General features: G+C 41.5%; 1 protein-coding gene across 2 annotated transcripts in view; it reads left to right on the top strand.

Annotated features, from left to right (window-relative positions):
* Nucleotides 1–23,141, top strand: part of LOC124653859 (outer envelope pore protein 16-3, chloroplastic/mitochondrial-like) — a 23,510-nt gene extending 369 nt beyond the window's left edge. Inside the window, exons 1-3 of one of the 2 annotated variants that reach the window (XM_047192919.1) lie at nucleotides 19,604–19,703; nucleotides 21,522–21,868; nucleotides 22,662–23,141. In XM_047192919.1, the coding sequence (XP_047048875.1) occupies nucleotides 21,541–21,868; nucleotides 22,662–22,774 (441 nt within the window). In that variant the 5' untranslated portion in view covers nucleotides 19,604–19,703; nucleotides 21,522–21,540 and the 3' untranslated portion in view covers nucleotides 22,775–23,141. Of the gene's footprint in view, nucleotides 1–19,603; nucleotides 19,704–21,521; nucleotides 21,869–22,661 lie in introns of those variants that run through there. The other variant, XM_047192918.1, reaches the window with a different exon arrangement.
* Nucleotides 23,142–23,458: the final 317 nt, after the last annotated feature.

Raw genomic sequence — 23,458 nt, 5'->3', positions numbered from 1 at the left:
CTTGTGAGCTGTCTAACATGATCAAGATCATCTATCTGTAATACTCTATGTTGTGTTTGTCGGGATCCGATGGATAGAGAATACTATGTCATGTTAATTATCAAGTTATTATACATGTGTTGTTTATGATCTTGCATGCTCTCCGTTTCTAGTAGAGGCTCTGGCCAAGTTTTTACTTTTAACTCCAAGAGGGAGTACTTATGCTCGATAGTGGGTTCATGCACTGCATTGACACCTGGGACGATGACGAAAGTTCTAAGGTTGTGTTGTCTTTGTTGCCACTAGGGATAAAACATTGGCGCTATGTCCGAGGATGTAGTTGTTGATTACATTACGCACCATACTTAATGCAATTGTCTCATTGTTTAGCAACTTAATCTTTGGAGGGGTTCGGATGATAACCTGAAGGTGGACTTTTTAGGCATAGATGCAGTTGGATGGCGGTCTATGTACTTTGTCGTAATGCCCAATTAAATCTCACTATACTTATCATGTCATGTATGTGCATTGTTATGCTCTTTCTATTTGTTAATTGCCCGACTGTAATTTGTTCACCCAACATGCTTTTATCTTATGGGAGAGACACCTCTAGTGAACTGTGGACCCCGGTCCATTCTTTAATACTGAAATACAAATCTGTTGCAATACTTGTTTTTCTGTTTTCTCTGCAAACAATCATCTTCCACACAATACGGTTAATCCTTTGTTACTGACAAGCCGGTGAGATTGACAACCTCAACTTGTTTCGTTGGGGCAAAGTACTTTGGTTGTGTTGTGCGGGTTCACGTTGGCGCCGGAATCTCCGGTGTTGCGCCGCACTACATCCCGCCGCCATCAACCTTCAACGTGCTTCTTGGCTCCTCCTGGTTCGATAAACCTTGGTTTCTTTCGAGGGAAAACTTGCCGCTGTGCGCATCATGCTGCTTCCTCTTGGGGTTGCCCAACGAACGTGTGAAATACACGCCATCATAGAGCTGGGCAACCTTTGTTTTATTCTTGTAAAACAAAACCTCTACAATTTAACTTTAGCTCTTTCATTTTGCTTAAGTTTTCAAATGGTAGGGCATATCATTTTCTTCCTATTCTTGTGCGAGTGTTATGTAAGCTTTATGAAATAGGAGAATAATTGCCCGCTTTTCCAAAAATGTTTGAAAATGTATGTGAATGTTTTTGATGCTCAAACTAATGCACTTGTCATCTTTATGATGTTATCTACCGAGGGGATATTTTGTTTATACCATGGTGATAACCAAGAGAGACAATTGCTAAGTTGTGATGCACTCATACATTTACTAGGTAAATAAATGGGGTTTTCTAAATTAAAACTCTTAAAGTTGTTTTGTGGTATCTATAGGTCCTTAGTATGTTATGCCTTGGCTGCATGGTTAGTTGTTGATTGTTGAATGTTGTGTTGTTGATGCAATGTGATTGATTGTGTTCCTTTTATATTTTCCGGCGATAGATGCGAACAATTCCGGAGAAGAAGAAGAAGAAGTGGAATCGGATGAGAAGATTATTTATGTTGTTGGAATTCTTATATTGATGGAGTTGAATAAGTCCAGGGACAAATAAGCCAAGGCAAGCCATCTTTTGATCTCTGGTTTGGTGTCTAGTTGGATGTCATTTGTTGATGTCCAAAGCACCTTGAATTCTATGTGTGTTGTTATCTCTATTTATGTCATCACGTGTGCAATTGCAAGTGGGGTACTCCCTAGTGGTGATACTCCACCATTGTCCTTGTGTTATGGGATGCATGATATTATGGCCGTGCTATTCCACTTGGTTATCTTGTATGCTCAACTTGAGCATCTTCCCTCTCAAGATAGTAACTTACACCACACTCACCACTTTTGTAATTTAGAGGTATCAATGTCATGATCTTGGTGTATTCTCAACTTGAGAGGAGTATGCCGTGTACCCATTGGAGAGTATGTTGGATAGTGATACTCCACTATCTAAGTTGTATATTTAGCACCACAAATCTGAAAGTATAATCCTCCTTGTGTTGTTATAATACATGCTTACCTTAAAGCAAGTATGATCCACTCCATTACTTTTTTTTACACCATCTATGGCGTGATGACTCTCATCTCGGCCGTAGTGCAATAGTAGTTCCACTCATGAAACTATAGGTTGGGAACCCCTCAAGGCTTACCTTGTTGTAAATGTTTGTGAAAACCTTGGGTAAGTTAACTCTACTCAAGTGTATGTTTTGGAAAGGCAATGTTTGGAACAAGGATGTTCGGAAGGAAATATGGTTGGTTGTGGACAAGCAAAGGAAGTGTGGGTGAAATGTGTTTTTAAAAAGGAGCACTTGCGTATAAGTGTACACCAGCCCAACTTTTATCGCGCAACCACACTACCCTGGTGTGGGACGGGGCTTAGCCCGTAGTTTGTTGAAGGCTGGCAGGAGCACCCTTCACAACTTTCTAGGGAGGGTCATGACGACCTCCGACGCCGGGCTGCGCTGCCGGAGGAGGCAATACACTGTCTTAACGATAGCCGGACGATTGCGAGGGTCTTCTCGTCATGGCGCCGGAGATACGCTCAAAAGGAGGTATCGTTGCCGGGGTGCGGGAAGGGGTAAGTCCGCGGGGAAGGACTCGTGCCGGTGGAGATGGGCGAAAGGTTATGTCCGGGTATCCGTCGTGGCATATGTTGTTATGCGGGGATGATGCCCACACGATAGGTATCCGGATAGTTGTGGGGAAAGTGTGCAAACTCGCGAGTTAAATCTATTCGAATAGCCGCGTCCGCGGTCATGGACGGGTTGCAAAGGTCTACCTTTACCGGGGCTTGTGTTTTGTTTTGATAAATGCTTTGCAAAGAAAGTGTTGTGTTGGATGTACCGGAAGGGGTACGGAAAAAGGGCGTGTGTCGACCATATGGAGATGGTCGTGGAAAAATAAGACCAAGTGGGGAACTTTTTCCTAGTGTTTCATGTAGAGGAACTCTTCTTTAACAAAGATATAGAGAAGTCATAGGTATCTTTTGAAGTATCTTCTTCAATAAAGATATAGGTATGTCACGATAATTCTCTAGCATTCCCGTCAACTGAGATGGACTTATGCTACCTCATCCTCAATAAAGGTCTAGATATGTCTTAGAACTTCCTAAGCGTTCCCATCAATTGAGATGGCGGTGTGATATCTTTCCTCCTAGATGTTTAGTGGGATGTCCTTGAAACACCATAGTGTCCGCATCACTTGAGATGCCAGCATGCTATATCCACAAGAGAAACTGATTCTCTTTCATATACTATATCCACAAGAGAAACTAATTCTCTTTCACATGCTATATCCACAAGAGAAACTATTCTTCCTCTCTTGTCTCTTTTAGTTAGCTTTCGTTAGCATCTTTCTTGATGGTTTGCGAGTACAATTCCAAATGTACTCACGGCTTTGTCCCTGGCTATTTACTTGGCCGGACTTGGAGGAACACGACGGATGAAGAAGGAGTTGGCGACGTCTATGCGAGCTAGAAACGTCTTCCCGAGTCGGTTGCATGTAGGGTTATGGCGAGATGACTTGGGTCATTGCGTTGCTGAAGTGATGATGCTACTGCGATGTTTAGTTAGGCCCTTCGAGGCTATTATGTAAGTATTGGTCGGGTGACCATGTTGTAATTTTCTTATTCCGCTTTGTAATGGATGGTGTAATTTGATATCAGTTCGGTTATGTGTTCACGACACCTCGATCATGGGATCGTGAACTTGTATACATAACAGGGAATTTCGGACAGCTAGTCCGGGGTCCCCACAGGCCATGGGATCTCCAAGACGGATGGATAGGATGGCAACTTTTTTTTTGCAAAACAAACGAGAAAATCCGCCATGTGCCATCTCGCCAATGGGCCATGCCCAAATCTGCGGCGCGATATTAGGGTCCAACAAAAAAATCATTTGCTTTTTTGTGCGGGGAGGGGGGCAACAACCAGTAAGTGATGTAAAGCTCATAATAAATGAGTCCATAGAGGAGAATAACCAAATTTCTTGTGAATAACAAGAGAAAGAAATCCGACGAAAAATCATTATATGTTTCATAGCTAGGAGCTCCCACTTGACGCGCGTTGCGTCAAAACATCCGCACATGAGACAGCGAACTGGCCATATATACACTTTACCGAACCAGGCATGATCGAATTTCTTCTCGTTTTGCTTCTTTCGAACTTGTTTTCTCTTGAGAAGAAATAATGGCCATGTTGCAAATATACGATAAATCATGTGAATTTTCAGAAAAAACTGCTCTTGAAAAATATTTTTTAACTAATTTGCATAAAATGTTCATGTAGCTCTAAAATGGTTAGCGAATTGAAATGCTTGTAACAAAGAAACATATGCATGTTAGTATAGTTACATTTCAGAAAAGATATTCGCGAGTTTATAAAAATGTTCACACGAACTTCAAGAAAATGTTTGCACAAATTCAAAAAAAAAAGTTTCTCATAATATTTGTTACGTAAAAGTACAATTTACTTTTCAGCAATTTCAACCAACTATTGCCGTAGGAGACAGCTTCATCTTCAGCCAGCCGCCACACGATGTTGTGCACCTTTGTTTCCTAGCCCCGCCCTAACCCTTCGTCAACATTCATTTGTGTCAACTTAAAGTTGATACCGTAACCGATGGCGATTGTCTACACCATGACAAGACGGCAATCTCTTATGCCTCTAGCCTGGACCAACAATATGTGTCTCGCTCGTGTGAAGTAAGAAAGATGAAGCAAGATATGTCGTACTTATGTAAGGTGTTGCAAAACAAGTAATAAGTATCAATGGTGAAGGGGGTTTGTATATGTAAACCAAACATTTACCTAAAACGATCACCCAAGATCATCTATATATGCAATAACACAAACGTGAGGGAGATCAATTTATACTCACCGAGAGGATTGTGGAAGACTCGATAATGAAGTTGATGAAGAACTTGAGCAAGGCTTTGAAGCCCGTCCGATGAACTTGAGCAGGGCTCCGCCTCACCAAAAGTGTTGTGGAAGACTCGGTGGGCAGAGCTTCTCCCGCTTTGATGAGGACCCGAAGGCATCTATGGACAATCCTTCGCCTTTGAAAGGATGAGATACTGCCTAGAGAGGAGGTGAATAGAAATTTAAAAAATAACTATGAATTAGCTTCTAAGAGTACGGAATTGAACTAGCATTTATTTTAGAAGCACAAAACCTTAATAAGCTAGGTTCAACTAAGGGCACCAACAATAATTTAAGCTAAACAATATAACACAATATATATGACACAAGTGATAAGAAAATATATAAGTATTTCAAGCATGATGACTATCACAAAAAATAAACTCGTGTACAATGGCACTCGGAGACGAAGACATATTCCAGTGTTCCCTTACACGAAGTAAGATATATATGACACGTTGGAGAGATGCGGGTTACCATAAAGGTCTCTCGAATGCCACGAAGGCTCGCTGTCTCCAAGCCCCCTCACGAAGATAAGGGCCCTTTTATTATGGCTTGCTTTTCCTCCACTCCGGAGAAGACAAGCTCCACAACCACTTCACAAGCTCTACGAAGAAGAAGCCCGGGCCTATTAATAATCTTCCACGAAGAGGTCACCGGAGCACCAACCGCCAAAACCAACTAGGAGGTCACCCTCCAAGAGCACACCTAGGCATTTCTCGGGGCGGGCCGGGTTTCGGGCCTAAAAGCCCGATCCTAAATTCCTAGGCCTGAGCTCGGCTAGGCCTGACCTTCGGGATTACATACCAGGCATGAACACAAACCGAAGAGAGGAAATCCTGACCCGACCCGACAAACCCGGCCCGAATTCATCCTAAATCCCGTTTTACGCAAGCTCGAGCCTAGCCTGGCCGGCCACTTGGGCTCTAAATTCAGGACCAAACCTAGCTCTATATGTAGGCATGGCGCGGGATTTTCGGGCCGGTTTAGTTTGGGTCGGGCTACTGATACGTGCGTTTTGTATCATCATTATTGCTACATATAGAGTTAGTTTTCATTGTTATTTTCCTTCATACATTGTTATTTATGCATTTATAGATAATTTTTGGGACTTTTCTACAAAGTCCCCTTCATTGGAGTTTAATTACTGGGAGGCAGAAAACCTCATTTTTCATATTTTATTTGTTTAGGACTTTCTGGATCGCGAAAATTCTAGGAAATTACCTGATCATTTTTTCACCTGAAGGAAGACCGTGAGTGAAAGAAACACGCGATAAGGGCCACGAGGTACAAACGGCAACAGGTGGCGCGGCCCAACTTCCTGGCCACGCCACCTAGGTCCATTCGCACTTTGGACATCGTTTCAGCTCCCCTTTTATCCCAGACGCTCCATTTTGCCCAAAAACCTAAGCCATATTTTCCCGATATTTATTGAGGCGGCGGTGAGGCGAAAGTCCTCTCGGGAGAGGGCAGATCCTGCTGCACCGGTGTCTCCGGTGAAGGGGAAAGCGACGCCATCGACATCCCCACTCCTCCTTGGCTTGGGAGGAGGCATCTCCATCAAGATCTCCATCAACACCATCATCATCACCATCACCATCTACGAGATCGACGTCATCCCCATCATAGTTTGTGTTCAATTTAACCCTGGATACTATTATTAGTATTGTTGCATGTTTTTGTTTGGTACTTTATCGTTATTTGGTGGGGAGATTATATATTCATATTGTGTTGGAACCATTATGCCTCTGGTCCATATTATATTTCTCACTTGTGAGTAGTTCCCCACGTTCCTGAGGGCATACGATGATCTAGCTATGATTCTATATGACGTGTAATGTGTATTTGGTCAAATTTTCTATCTTTTATGTTGTTCTATGATGGTTTTATGCGAACGTCGACTGCATATTACTTCACATATATGGGATCATAGGGCTGCACTTTGATATAATGCATTAGTGTTGGAGGGGTCAGAATGACAGAAACCGTCTTCCAACACTATGGGTTGCATTAGAGGGGTTTGTGCTGGGGACCCTAAATCTTATTGCTATGATGATACATTTATGTCTTAATGATTCCTTTATGCACATGAAAATGTCTCTAGGACCCATCATAACGGGTGTATTTGCTCATGCTTATGGCTGCACCTAATTAAGGCTCCGCCCCCTAATTGAATAAAATTTGACAAGATACTTACCATGTTGTTTAGAACTCAGATGCTAGTGAATCCGTGCTGCTCTCGGGAACCTTTGTCTCATATAAACACACACACTTGAGCTTGTCCTCTTGCTGCATAGAGGATTGGGCTTTTCTCTCATTGAGAGCATTTACTTATTTGTTATTTACTTTTCGTACTTTATTTTTAATGCAAACTATATACCCAAAACACAAAAACCGTCACTTTATTATTACTGCTTTCTTGTTATTTTGCTAACCAATACCTTCAGCTCCTCGTGGGTTAGACAACCTTTTTTATTGAAAAGTACTACAATTGATCTCCTGCACTTGGAAGCCATCAGCTGCCCATGCCCAAATCTATCTCACGGTCTTTCATTCGAACAAATGGTAACGGATATCTCAAAACTATGCAAGGATGGAAAGCAAGAACACCTCACACTTAGTCCCACCAAAGCAACAACTGCTAGGTAACAATTGGAGATGAAGAACAATGGTGGAGACCAACTAATTACTTCAAGATCAAGATCCCAAGAGTTCCCCTCACTTAGAGGAGGAATTGATTGGTGGGGTTGTGGATCTAGATCTCCACTTACAATATCCTAAAAAATATTTAAAAATCATAAAAGAGATGGGAAGGAATCAAGGTATTGAGAAATAGCAATGCAGGTGTATTTTTGGGGGAAGAAGGCCCCTTTTATACCCTTTTAAGAAAGTGACCGTTGGAGCAGTTTTCGTAAAATTCGAAACTAGTTTGGAATTCCATGTCAAGTCCTTTGGAAGCCAGGCTTTCATTTCGTTTGTAGCATTTTGAAATGAATACATGTATTCATTTCATTTACATTGTAATTCCAGAAATGTACACTTGTTTGGTTGCCACAGGAATTGCAAATGATAGCAGAATTCAATGTTGAATTTGTAAATGGCTTCCATCGAGAAACATAAATGATAGGTCTCAGTTTGGAATTGTGTTTACCCATGGCATCATTTTGCTGGATTTCTTAAATGAAATGACGACCCAATTATGTGGCAACCAAACAGCCCACCTATGGAATTTCAAAATGAATTCCAGGATTCCAGGCCCAAATGATGGATACCAAACGACCTCTAAGTGAATTTGGATTTTGTGGGGCAGAAAAATACTCAAACGAAATTTTTAATTCCAATAGTGTGTTCAATCACATGATTCTGACTATTTTAAATAATTTCAATATATGTCTTGCCACAAAATTAAACAACAACAAAAAAACGATCGTTTACAACAAGGTGACCTAGCTTAGTTTACAAAACCTTTGCTAGATCTATTTACAACACATTGCTAAGTCCTTCACAACAAGAAATAACAACTATTTCACCAAAATAACACATGTATTGACTCGTCTAGCTTGATGAGTGATGGCAACAATTCCGTGTGTACCAACTTGTTGGGACTCCAAGTGCACAGTATTATAGCAAACATTTTTTCCCACAAGGGTGATTCGAGGGTTTCTATCGAACTCTCGGGAAATTAGCGAAGAACTTCACTGCTTTTCCTCTTCGAACAATGTACAAAATAAAATATAATGCCTTGTGTCCCCCAATCCACCATGTGGTTGTCAAACACAAGGTTTCGTGTAAGTAAACTGAAATAAACTTCTAAATAAGTAAGAGTAAAAAACAATCTATAACTAGGCAATAGAGTAAAAGCAATATAGTAAAGGTGTTTTTGGGTTTGTGATTGGATTTGCTAATAGTAAATGTAATTTTGTATTTCGAAATTAATAAGTAATGAAAATGTAAAGGATGATAAAAGCAATGGAAAGGTTTTTCTTATAATAAAAAAGTGGACCGGGTTCATGGTTTCACTTGTCTACTCTCACATAAAAATGTAATGGACATAAACAATTCACAAGCGATATAGTATTGATGAAACTTTTGTACGGAGTATGTGTATTAAGCATTCATATGGGTATCACGGCCCAACATAGAGATGATGCAACACATCTCTCTTATACACCTCTAGAAAGGAAAATCTCCATACAATCTAGAATTAAGAATACACAGAGTATAGCCTTAGATAGTATGACATGATTCTTAGATAGTATGACATGATGTTTGAATATCAAATATGCTACCTTGAACAAACAATATAACGCAGATTGTTAGTAGATGAAACTATAACACATATATTCACTTAATCCCTAGTGAGGTGATGGTGCTCCGGTGATGGCACCAGACAATCTTGATGAGCGTTATTGTGGAAGCGGTTGGGAAACCCCAAGAGGAAGGTGTGATGAGCACATCAGTAAGTTTTCCCTCAGTATGAAACAAAGCTTTAATCGACCAGTAGGAGAAAGGCGTGAATTCCGAAGGTGTTGCTAAGCTGACCGGTGGCAGGGCGCACTACCGGCGTCGGCAACAACGTGGAACCTGCACACAACACAGCCAAAGTACTTTGCCCCAACTTGCAGTGAGGTTTTCAATCTCACCGGTTTGCTGAACACAAAGGATTAGACGTATCGAGTGGAAAGAGATGTTTGCAAAAATTAAAAAGAACATGAATGTAGTAAGTAAACATAACATGATTGCAGTGGTTAAATTTATCAGTGTAAAGGAAAGGATTGGGTCCACAGTTCACTAGAGGTGTCTCACCATAAAGATAAATAGCATGTTGGGTGAACAAATTACAGCTGGGTAATTGACAGAATACCGACCATACATGACAAGATGAATACTATGATATTTGATTGGGCATTACAACATAATACATAGACCGTAATCCAATTGCGTCTATGACTAATAATCCACCTTCCGATTATCGTCTGAATCCCTTTCAGTATTAAGTTGCAAGAGAGCGATTATCGCATTAAGCAATGTGTGTAAAGTAAACAATAGAATTATACTTGGATAAAACATTGTTATTTTCTTCCTATTAGCAACATCACATCTACAATCTTAGAAGTTCATGTCACTCTCCCAGATTACTAAAGGCATGAACCTACTATGGAGCATAAATACCTCCTGTTGGAGTCTGATACGTCTCCGACGTATCGATAATTTCTTATGTTCCATGCCACATTATTGATGATATCTACATGTTTTATGCATACTTTATGTCATATTTATGCGTTTTCCGGAACTAACCTATTGACGAGATGCCGAAGGGCCGGTTCCGTTTTACTGCTGTTTTTGGTTCCAGAAATCCTAGTAAGGAAATATTCTCGGAATCGGACGAAATCAAGGCCCGGCATCCTATTTTTCCACGAAGCTTCCAGAACACCCGAGAGTCGCCGGAGGGGGCCACTGGGCCCCCAGATGATAGGGCGGCGCGGCCTAGGGCGGCCGCACCCCTAGCATGTCGCCGCCTCGTTGGCCCTCCGACTCCGCCTCTTTGCCTATATAAAGGTCCCCGACCTAAAACCTCGATACGGAAAAGCCACGGTACGAGAAACCTTCCGAGCCGCCGCCATCGCGAAGCCAAGATGCGGGGGACAGGAGTCTCGTTCCGGCACGCCGCCGGGACGGGGAAGTGCCCCCGGAAGGCTCCTCCATCGACACCACCGCCATCTCCATCAACGGCTGCTGTCTCCCATGAGGAGGGAGTAGTTCTCCATCGAGGCTCGGGGCTATACCGGTAGCTATGTGGTTAATCTCTCTCCTATGTACTTCAATACAATAATCTCATGAGCTGCCTTACATGATTGAGATTCATATGATGATGCTTGTAATCTAGATGTCATTATGCTAGTCAAGTGGGTTTTACTTATGTGATCTCAGGAGACTCCTTGTCCCACGTGTGTAAAGGTGACGAGTGTGTGCACCGTGTGGGTCTCTTAGGCTATATTTCACGGAATACTTATTCACTTGTTATGAATGGCATAGTGAAGTGCTTATTTATATCCCTTTATGATTGCAATGTGTTTTGTATCACAATTTATCCATGTGCTACTCTAGTGATGTTATTAAAGTAGTTTTATTCCTCACTGCACGGTGTAATGGTGACAGGTGTGTGCATCCGTGTTAGTACTTGGCGTAGGCTATGATTATGATCTCTTGTAGATTATGAAGTTAACTATTGCTATGATGGTATTGATGTGATCTATTCCTCCTACATAGTGTGAAGGTGACGAGTGTGCATGCTATGTTAGTACTTGGTTTAGTTGTGTTGATCTGTCATGCACTCTAAGGTTATTTAAATATGAACATTGAATATTGTGGAGCTTGTTAACTCCGGCATTGAGGGTTCGTGTAATCCTACGCAATTAGTGGTGTTCATCATCCAACAAGAGAGTGTAGAGTATGCATTTATTTATTACTGTTATGTGATCAATGTTGAGAGTGTCCACTAGTGAAAGTATGATCCCTAGGCCTTGTTCCTAAATACGCTATCGTTGCTTGTTTCTTGTTTTCTTGCATCTTTACTTCTTGCAATATTACTACCATCAATCGCACGCCTGGCAAGCACTTTTACGGTGCCGTTACTACTGCTCATATTCATTCATACCACTTGTATTTCACTATCTCTTCGCCGAACTAGTGCACCTATTAGGTGTGTTGGAGACACAAGAGACTTCTTGCTTTGTGGTTGCGGGGTTGCATGAGAGGGATATCTTTGACCTCTTCCTCCACGAGTTCGATAAACCTTGGGTGATCCACTTAAGGAAACTTGCTGCTGTTCTACAAACCTCTGCTCTTGGAGGCCCAACACTGTCTACAAGAATAGAAGCACCCGTAGACATCAAGCTATTTTACGGCGCCGTTGCTGGGGAGGAAAGGTAAAAGGCACTCATACTCCGGTCCCAGGTAAAGTACTTTTCTGTCGCCGTTGTGTGTGTGCTCGAAGCTATTTCCTTTAGATCCTGCAATTGCATCTTTTTGTTTCTTGTTTACACTAGTTAGGCATAATGGACAACAATGAGCTTCTTATTCTATTTCCTGATTTAAGACATGGATGGTTTGATGCGAAAATTAAAAAACCTATGGAACATATTAGTATGAACGCTTTGAACACCATTGTTGCTAATGATATGGAAAATTCTAAGCTTGGGGAAGCTGGCTTTGATGAGCATGATATTTTTAGTCCCCCAAGCATTGAGGAGAAAATTTACTTTGATGATACTTTGCCTCCTATTTATGATGATTATAATGATATTGGTCTTTTAGTACCACCTGTTATGGAGGATAAATTTGATTATGATTACAATATGCCTCCTATATTTGATGATGAGAATAATAATGATAGCTACTTTGTTGAATTTGCTCCCACTATTACTAATAAAATTGATTATGCCTATGTGGAGAGTAATAATTTTATGCATGAGACTCATGATAAGAATGCTTTATGTGATAGTTATATTGTTGAGTTTGCTCATGATGCTACTGAAAGTTATTATGAGAGAGGAAAATATGGTTGTAGAAATTTTCATGTTACTAAAATGCCTCTCTATGTGCTTGAAACTTTTGAAGCTACACTTGTTTTATCTTCCTATGCTTGTTACTTTGCTCTTCATGAACTTGTCTATTTACAAGACTCCTATGCATAGGAAGCATGTTAGACATAAATTTGTTTTGAATTTTCCTCTTGATGCTCTCTTTTGCTTCAACTACTATTTCTTGCGAGTGCATCATTAAAGCTGCTTGAGCCCATCTTAATGGCTATAAAGAAAGAACTTCTTGGGAGATAACCCATGTGTTTATTTTGCTACGAGTACTTCTATTTTATATTTGTGTCTTGGAAGTTGTTACTACTGTAGCAACCTCTCCTTATCTTAGTTTTATTGCATTTGTTGTGCCAAGTAAAGTCTTTGATAGTAAGGTTCATACTAGATTTGGATTACTTGCGCGAAACAGATTTCTTGCTTTGTCACGAATCTGGGCCTAATTCTCTGTAGGTAACTCAGAAAATTATGCCAATTTACGTGAGTGATCCTCAGATACGTACGCAACTTTCATTCAATTTGAGCATTTTCATCTGAGCAAGTCTGGTGCCTCAATAAAATTAACTGTTCTGTTTTGACAGATTCTGCCTTTTATTTCGCATTGCCTGTTTTGCTGTGTTGGATGGATTTCTTTGTTCCAGTAACGTCCAGTAGCTTTGTGCAATGTCCAGAAGTGTTAAGAATGATTATGTCACCTCTGAACATGTGAATTTTTGATTATGCACTAACCCTCTAATGAGTTTGTTTCGAGTTTGGTGTGGAGGAAGTTTTCAAGGGTCAAGAGAGGAGGATGATATACTATGATCAACAAGAGTGAAGAGCTCTAAACTTGGGGATGCCCCGGTGGTTCACCCCTGCATATTTTAAGAAGACTCAAGCGTCTAAGCTTGGGGATGCCCAAGGCATCCCCTTCTTCATCGACAAATTATCAGGTTCCTTCTCTTGAAACTATATTTTTATTCGGTCACATCTTATGTGCTTTGCTTGGAGCGTCTGTGTGCTTTTATTTTTGTTTTGTTATTTTCATTCTCGAATAAATACATGCTTGTGTGGGAGAGAGACACGCTCAGTTGGTTCATATGAACACATGTGTTCTTAGCTCATAATGTTCATGGCGAAGGTTGAACTCGCTTCGTTAATTGTTATATGGTTGGAAACGGAAAATGCTACATGTAGTAATTGATAAAATGTCTTGGATAATTTGATACTTGGCAATTGTTGTGCTCATGTTTAAGCTCTTGCATCATATACTTTGCACCTATTAATGAAGAAATACATAGAGCTTGCTAAAATTTGGTTTGCATAATTGGTCTCTCTAAGGTCTAGATAATTTCTAGTAAAGAGTTTGAACAACAAGGAAGACGGTGTAGAGTCTTATAATGTTTACAATATGTCTTTTATGTGAGTTTTGCTGCACCGGTTCATCCTTGTGTTTGTTTCAAATAACCTTGCTAGCCTAAGCCTTGTATCGAGAGGGAATACTTCTCATGCATCCAAAATCCTTGAGCCAACCACTATGCCATTTGTGTCCACCATACCTACCTACTATATGGTATTTCTCCGCCATTCCAAAGTAAATTGCTTGAGTGCCACCTTTAAATAATTCAAAATTTATCACCTCGATTTGTGTCATTGTTTTATAGCTCATGAGGAAGTATGTGGTGTTTTATCTTTCGATCTTGTCATTTACTTCTGACGAGTACTTTCACAATGGACTAGTGGCTTCATCCGCTTATCCAATAATTTTGCAAAAAGAGTCGGCAATGGGGTTCCTGGCCCGATTAATTAACTTGCATTAATAATTCTCTTCACATGTTTTGCTCCGATTCATCGATAAGCAACTTAATTTTGCAAATAGACACTCCTTCATGGTATGTGATTGTTGGAAGGCACCCGAGGATTCGGTTAGCCATGGCTTGTGTAAGCAAAAGGTTGGGAGGAGTGTCATCCATAAATAAAGAAAAACTAAACTAAAGTACATGTGTAAACAAAAGAGAAGAGGGATGATCTACCTTGCTCTGGTAGAGATAACGTCCTTCATGGGAGCCGCTCTTGAAAGTCTGGTTGATGAGGTAGTTAGAGTGTCCACTACCATTCGTTGACAACAACAAACACCTCTCAAAATTTTACTTTTATGCTCTCTTTATGTTTTCAAAATAAAAGCTCTAGCACAAATATAGCAATCGATGCTTTCCTCTTTGAAGGACCTTTCTTTTACTTTTATGTTGAGTCGGTTCACCTATTTCTCTCCACCTCAAGAAGCAAACACTTGTGTGAACTGTGCATTGATTCCTACATACTTGCATATTGCACTTGTTATATTACTTTGCATTGACAATATCCATGAGATATACATGTTATAAGTTGAAAGCAACCGCTGAAACTTAATCTTCCTTTGTGTTGCTTCAATACCTTTACTTTGATTTATTGCTTTATGAGTTAACTCTTATGCAAGACTTATTGATGCTTGTCTTGAAGTGCTATTCATGAAAAGTCTTTGCTTTATGATTCATTTGTTTACTCATGTCATTACCATTGTTTTGATCGCTGCATTCATTACATATGTTTACAATAGTATGATCAAGGTTATGATGGCATGTCACTCCGAAATTATCTTTGTTATCGTTTACCTGCTCGGGACGAGCGAGAACTAAGCTTAGGGATGCTGATACGTCTCCGACGTATCGATAATTTCTTATGTTCCATGCCACATTATTGATGATATCTACATGTTTTATGCATACTTTATGTCATATTTATGCGTTTTCCGGAACTAACCTATTGACGAGATGCCGAAGGGCCGGTTCCTGTTTTCTGCTGTTTTTGGTTCCGAAATCCTAGTAAGGAAATATTCTCGGAATCGGACGAAATCAAGGCCCGAGCATCCTATTTTTCCACGAAGCTTCCGGAACACCCGAGAAGTCGCCGGAGGGGGCCACTGGGCCCCCGGATGATAGGGCGGCGCGGCCCAGGGCGGCACCCCCTAGCATGTCGCCGCCTCGTTGACCCTCCGACTCCGCCTCTTCGCCTATATAAAGGTCCCACACCTAAAACCTCGATACGGAAAAGCCACGGTACGAGAAACCTTCCAGAGCCGCCGCCATCGCGAAGCCAAGATCTGGGGACAGGAGTCTCTGTTCCGGCACGCCGCCGGGACGGGGAAGTGCCCCGGAAGGCTCCTCCATCGACACCACCGCCATCTCCATCAACGCTGCTCGTCTCCCATGAGGAGGGAGTAGTTCTCCATCGAGGCTCGGGGCCGTACCGGTAGCTATGTGGTTAATCTCTCTCCTATGTACTTCAATACAATAATCTCATGAGCTGCCTTACATGATTGAGATTCATATGATGATGCTTGTAATCTAGATGTCATTATGCTAGTCAAGTGGGTTTTACTTATGTGATCTCCGGAGACTCCTTGTCCCACGTGTGTAAAGGTGACGAGTGTGTGCACCGTGTGGGTCTCTTAGGCTATATTTCACAGAATACTTATTCACCGTTATGAATGGCATAGTGAAGTGCTTATTTATATCCCTTTATGATTGCAATGTGTTTTGTATCACAATTTATCCATGTGCTACTCTAGTGATGTTATTAAAGTAGTTTATTCCTCCCGCACGGTGTAATGGTGACGAGTGTGTGCATCCGTGTTAGTACTTGGAGTAGGCTATGATTATGATCTCTTGTAGATTATGAAGTTAACTATTGCTATGATGGTATTGATGTGATCTATTCCTCCTACATAGTGTGAAGGTGACGAGTGTGCATGCTATGTTAGTACTTGGTTTAGTTGTGTTGATCTGTCATGCACTCTAAGGTTATTTAAATATGAACATTGAATATTGTGGAGCTTGTTAACTCCGGCATTGAGGGTTCGTGTAATCCTACGCAATTAGTGGTGTTCATCATCCAACAAGAGAGTGTAGAGTATGCATTTATTTATTCTACGTTATGTGATCAATGTTGAGAGTGTCCACTAGTGAAAGTATGATCCCTAGGCCTTGTTCCTAAATATCGCTATCGCTGCTTGTTTCTTGTTTTTCTGCATCTTTACTTCCTGCAATATTACTACCATCAACTGCACGCCCGGCAAGCACTTTTCCGGCGCCGTTACTACTTGCTCATATTCATTCATACCACTTGTATTTCACTATCTCTTCGCCGAACTAGTGCACCTATTAGGTGTGTTGGGGACACAAGAGACTTCTTGCTTTGTGGTTGCGGGGTTGCATGAGAGGGATATCTTTGACCTCTTCCTCCCCGAGTTCGATAAACCTTGGGTGATCCACTTAAGGGAAACTTGCTGCTGTTCTACAAACCTCTCGCTCTTGGAGGCCCAACACCTGTCTACAAGAATAGAAGCACCCGTAGACATCGAGTCACAAACATCTATTTGGCCGAGTATCTACTAGCAACGAGAGAGCATGCAATATCACAAATAACATATGACATGAATATATAATCGACCTCAACATAGTATACAATATTCATCGGATCCCAACAAACACAACATGTAGGATTACATAAGGATGATCTTGAACATGTAGGGCAGCTCACAAGATCTATACATGAAGCACAAATTGGAGAAGACAACCATCTAGCTACTACTATGGAGTGCAGGGATGAACTACTCACGCATCACTTCGGAGGCGGGCATGGTGATGTAGTTGCCTCCGGCGATGATTTCCCCCTCCGGCAGGATGCCGGGAAGAGCTTCAGAACCCCCGAGATGGGTTCTGCGATGGCGGCCGCGACGGAACTTTTCGTGGATGGAGGCTCGGGTATCCAGGGTTTTCCCGAGAAGATGTATAAATAGGCGGAGGATTTAGGTCGGTGGGGTGCCTGGGGGCCCACACCACCCCTAGGCGCGGGCCACACCCAGGCCGCGCCATGGGGTGGTCTGGCCGCCTAGCGGCGCCTCTTCGACCCCCCCCTCTGGACTTTGCCTTTGTTTTGGTAAAATATTGACTTCGGTTTGTTTTCGTCCAATTCCGAGATATTTCCCGTACAACTTTTCTGAAATACAAAAATAGCAGAAAACAGGGAGGCTGGCATTGTGGCATCTTGTTTATAGGTTAGTGCGGGAAATCATATAAAAGTGCATCGAAGTGTAAGCAAAACATATATGAATTGGTGTAAAACAAGCATGGAGCATAAAAAAATATAGATACGTTTGAGACGTATCATGAGGTAACAAAAAAGTTAAAAACCATAGTAGATCATGAATTTGATGTCACTATTCAATCGCCACCACCATGTTACTCCATTTAATACACACGTTCATTCGCACATATTCTCTCATACAAGTTGGATCAAAACAAATACTAAAGAAAGGGGCACGCAATATGCATCTACTCATACATCTCACACATAAGAGAATTCCAATCTCACATATCAACTCATAGAATAGAGATCCACCACAAACAAATTACATAGATGACCATAATCATGTTGAGCAGCTCATATGGTACTAAATCATTGATAAAACAGAGAGCGATAAATCAAGATACTTCTACAAATCCATAGTCCAGAGGTGGTCTACTCCCTCTTCATCTTGATGGTGTGTATGTAGATATTGGAGAGGGTTGAGATCCTACCGATGGTGGCTCCGGCTGAGGTTCCCCCTCCAATTTTTGTTGGTTCTGACTCTATTTCGGTGCTTCTGTGTTACGCTCCACCTCCGTTTCGAGATGTGTTGGGGGACCTCTATATATGTGTTTTTAGGTCAAGACCATGAGGTAGGACTTTGGGTGGACAATCGCGGATGCTCGAGGAAGGAAAAACCTAGGTGGCGTGGCCATGGGTGGGGCCCGCGCCACTCGGGCTCTTTGCCCGTCCGGCCTCCGTTTACAAAGTACTAAGACTCCAGGTTCGTCTTCGCGAAATATTAATCCACAAAAAAGCTCAGATCCATTTGACTCCGTAAAGGTCCCTGAAAGTAAAAAAAGTTATAACCAAAATAAGGGGGATCATAGGAAAATTCCCAAAAAAAAATATATATAATATGGGTATAACATTATATAAGATGTAAATATGTGGGAATAAACTATACAATTCATGTATGCATTTTACATGCATCAATGAAACACAAATGAGAATCGTGTAGAGCACAAAGAGGCGAAGGAGCAAACCGGCGGGTCAACACAATCACCGGGAAGTGTACTTGCCAAAGAGAGACGGGCGGTATTTGAATCTGGAGCACTTGGGTGGGGTGGACGACGACCAGGGCAGCGACGCTAGAGCTCAAGTGGGCGGAGGCTTAGGACGACGGCGGGGCACCGTAGAGGGAGGTTTGCAACACCGCTGCCGAGAGGCGGCCGCGGCTTGCAACTTGCAGGGGCGGTGCGCATGGAAACCACGCAAGCGACAGAGCGACGCTGTGTGACAAGCGTGGGAGTGTGCGAGGAAGAAATACATGGAGGCTATTGTGGGGGATGGGCCCATGGCACTGCTGACTTTTTCTACACGCACGCGGCCAACGGTCGGAGTGACCCATGTTTTGCCCATAATCAGTGGACTGATGATAAGCATTTTCCTACGTTCTCTATCCTAGGCAAAATGACAAAATGCATATATGGGAGTATGAACGATGCAACTTTCGAATCTTCTAAAACTTAATCATTTTCTCTTTTTTGCTGAAAGTCTAGGTATTTCACATAAAAATCTGCATGCTTGTAGTGTACATAGTTGACTACATTTACATATTAGTTTTTTATTTTTAAAACATTGAAATCAAGTTTTTTTTTTAAAAAAATCCATTAAGTTCGGGTGCCAAAGCATTTATCCATTACATCATATGTCTTCACTTAGGAGTAAAATTTACTTAATTCACCTTAATTGTTAGGCATCACAATAGAAAGCCATTGCAAGTAGGAGTACATCTCATTGTCTCCTCCTAAACGTATCATAACTAAATCGAACCTAGCAGCGCTGCTACACGATTTCGAAACCGAGAAGGACTATTTTGCAGCAGAAAAAAAACGAGAAGGACTCGCGCTGGCTGGACTCTATCACGGACCCAAAACACACCCTCAATATTACCTTCCACCATCAAGACCCCCAACTTCCTCCCCGCAAAACACACGCTCAACATTATTACTTCCGCAAACGCCGAGAGAAGAAGAAGAAGAATCCGGAGGAGAAGCGACAGCCCAGCGAGCGGAGGAAACCTCGGGGACGAAGTCAACAGGTTGGTGCCATAACCCTAACCCGTTCCGAGATTCACCCGCGAGCGCTTCTGATCACGAGATTCCGCCTGCGCGCGGTTTCTCTTCGTGTTTTCCGCCCCCCAGTTTGGTGGCGATTTCGTCGGCGTCGGCCCGAGAAGATTTGGAGATTATCGGTGAGGCGCGAATAATAGGTTTAGCGGCCGTCGATTGCGATCGATTTGAATGTGTCGATGCTCTTTTTTCATCTCGTTCTTAGGCGATTCTTGCGTCGCAAGGCGAATATTTTGCTGAATATTCCCGTACTTTTTTTTCCGAATATTCCCGAAGGAAAAACTAGTACAGCGTAGTGCAATCTGTTCGAATCTGTGAATCAATTATTTGCGGTCTGGAAGAGATTATCGAGGTCTCGCGTAGAATCCGTCACGCAATTCGTCACGCAATAGTCTCCTTGTAATTTTATTACCCCTTCTGTTAAGGCTATGCGTCCGCTTTTTTCGCATGTGGAGGAGCGGTTCAGGAGCGATTCGCTGCCCCCGAATTATTTACCCACCGTGAGTGCGGTGACGAACGGCCGAGGGTACTTAGGTGAAGTTTGTGTACTTGCCTCCCTTTAGGACCTGGAGACTGTCCAAAGCTTGCAGTAGAAGTACTTTCTGAATGTCCTTGTTCTTAGGATATTTGGATCAGGCATCTGTGTTATCTGTTATGCATTGTCTTCCTGTGTTATGTATGCACTAAATTGGCTCCATTGCGTGTAGTTGCCTTGTAGATCATTTTCACGTTGATGATATTAATGCAATTTATAGGCACAGTTTCCTGCAGTAACAGTATGTAATATAATTGCATACTTGTGTATATTGTGTATTTCTTTCAGTAGCTACTGCATTTGTGCACATGGATCTGATGCAATCTCACTTTGAATAGCCATGTAGTCACCAGGACCAAGCGACATTAGCGAGCCATTGTTATCCCTCTTTCTACGACACGGGTTTGCTCTTCATGCTATGTTACCCTGCCAGAAAATTATGTGCTCTGCATGTTTGATATTAACTTAGTCTAATAAACTGAATGACTTGTCTGCATTTTAATAAATCTGGATATTATGTTCTGGAGCATGATCAGATACCTTGTAGAGTCTGCATTTTGACTAACTTGCAACCATGAATTTAGAAGGCCATGTTTTGTGTACTGGGAGAGAACATGCACAAACTGAATTATTATGGACTTTTCAGCATTATTCATGTAAATCATTGGGAGAGAACATGCACAAAACTGAATTATTATGGACTTTTCAGCATTATTCCTGTAAATCATTATTTACTGAGGTATTTACATCGCCGTGTTCTGTATAAAGTATGCTGGAAGAGTAATTTTGGGATCTATATTTGTTGTGTTCATATCGTATGAATGCCGTCCTTCCCTTCTGCAAGTTAGAATCTATTAGAATTTTATGTCCTAGGATAAAATAAATACAATAGTCACAGTCAGACTCAGAGAACTAGTACCATGCTCTCAGCAATTTTCGTTTTTCTGCACCCCTGAGTATTTCCATAAGTTAAATGGATAATATTTAAAGCCACACATAAAAATTGCAGTTTAACATATCTCTGGATTACACTATCACACATAATTGGTCTTCAGTGAATGTCTCTAGAATCATATGACTTCAGTTTTTTGTTGTTGAAATCATGTAGCTCAAGATAGTATTGTTTCATGTTGATGTCATTGTTAACCTTGTTCTTAATTAACTTAATTTAGTGCATTTGCTTGTGCATTGTAATTTTCAACAATTACGCTATCTTGACTTGTTGCACTTCTTCTGGATTTTTTTTTACCAGTTTCTGGTTTACAAGGAGCATGGAGGGTTCCAGTTTGAGAGATCGGGTAGATGAGGAACTTGTCTTGAAGACAGGCAAGGCTGCAGGCATTGGTTTAGCTGCTGGCAGTGTTTGGGGTGGGCTGGTTTCTATGCTGCGTGATGGACCCCAGGTTGGCAGTAATGTGAAGTATCCTGAGCTGGTTAGAACTGGCAAGGTGTGTGGACATTATGCAGGACACCTTGCAGCTCTCGGGGCTACATATGTATGCGTAGAGCAGTCTCTTGAAAAGTACAGGAAGAAGAAGGACTACCTTAATGGTGCTGTAGCTGGTTTTGCTGCTGGCGCTACTGTTTTGGGCTTCAGAGGTAACTATCAAATTGTTATGCGTGGCCTGAAATTTCTAACTCAGTTATCTATGGACATCCTTCTGGATCGTTTTTCTTGTTTCCCCTGAAATCTGTAGCTGTGAGTTGTCCATGCATAAACTTTGATTGTATGAACATTCTTGACTCGTAAAGTAGAACCAACATTTAGCACTTCGTAGTCCTGCCTATGATAACTGTTATTGGTTCTATATTACTGGTTCATACCATATTAATTTCTTATCACACATTCGCGCTATTTTTGCTGGTGCCACGGTAGTAAAAGTATGTAGGCTGGGCTAGCCTCAGTTCGGTAGGGCAGGTTCAATTCCTTCTTTGACTTGTATTTGGGTGGGTTTCTTGCTTTATTATCAAAACATTTAGTTCTTCCCTGTATGTGTTTCTGTTATAATCAAAGTTTGGAAATTAGACACAGTAAGAAATATCATGCTGCAAAGGTCATTTAAGAACGAGTTCTGCTATTTTTCTGCAGACTGCAAATCATGGCAGGTAGGATTCACAGGAGGATCTTGGCTAGTTAGAACTTAGAAGTAGCGGAACTTATGATATTGATGTATTCATTGTAAAAGTAACAATGTGAAACAGTAGGGGATGCTTTACTGCTAGACTTTGACATGGTTACACTTTGATGTCCCTTCCTTCCCTATAGTACTGTACATCATATATTATCTTGGGTATCTTGGGGAGAATGTGCTCTTCATATATAAGCTTAGCTTGTTCAGAGTAGCATTTATTTTACTATCAAGTCTAACAATTGTCATGCTTGTATGTGCAGCCCGGAGATTCCCAACAGCCATCGTGTCAGGTTCTGCGCTAGCTTTGACTTCTGTGCTCCTGGATGTGACTGGAATGAGAACTACAGAGGAAGAAGAAAAAGGCCAGCACTAAGTCAATGTATTGTCCCGACGAGATGTATCTACAACTTCACTCAAAGCAGTCCATTTTTCCGTTCCAGGCGTATCTACAATACCGGAGGAGTTTCTTTTGAATGCAATCTGTTCATAGTAGAGGTAGTAAGGGATATATAGCACTATGTGGTAGTTGGTACTGATCTGAATTCATGTTTGTGAGATTCTTTCGGCATTTTGTCCACGCTTTAGTAGCCGCTAAAGTTCGAATTGTAAATGGAGGTTGGGGTTGAAATCGTTGGAATCTAATCTTGTCATACCAAATTGTGTGACTTGACTGTTTGAATACGACATGTTCTACACCTCTGTGGTGGATTCTTACTTTCATCAGTGTTATTATGGCTTGAGAGCTGGTCCTGTTGATTCCTTGTTGGATCTTTTGTTCTTCTATAATGTTATTATTTCTTATGTTCAGTTGAATCCTCCATCCCGAAGGGTTTTTAATGTTCAGGCCTGAAATTTACATACCATTCTTTTATGCATATGCATGTATCATGTTTGACGCAGATTTTGCTTTCATTCACCCACACACAAATCCTGCCGGCAACTGCTAGAAAAAATTTCCAGCTAGAATTTTTCAGAAGAATCATTCCCCTAGCTAAGTGTCACTCCAGCACAAATGTCCAAAATCCTAGGCATCAGCATCAGCCAAACTGGCACAGGA

The sequence above is a fragment of the Lolium rigidum genome, chromosome 5 (assembly GCF_022539505.1).
Source record: "Lolium rigidum isolate FL_2022 chromosome 5, APGP_CSIRO_Lrig_0.1, whole genome shotgun sequence".
NCBI classification, from domain to species: domain Eukaryota; kingdom Viridiplantae; phylum Streptophyta; class Magnoliopsida; order Poales; family Poaceae; genus Lolium; species Lolium rigidum.
The sequence above is the reverse complement of the archived record's forward strand: the minus strand, read 5'-3'. Positions and strand labels throughout refer to the sequence as shown.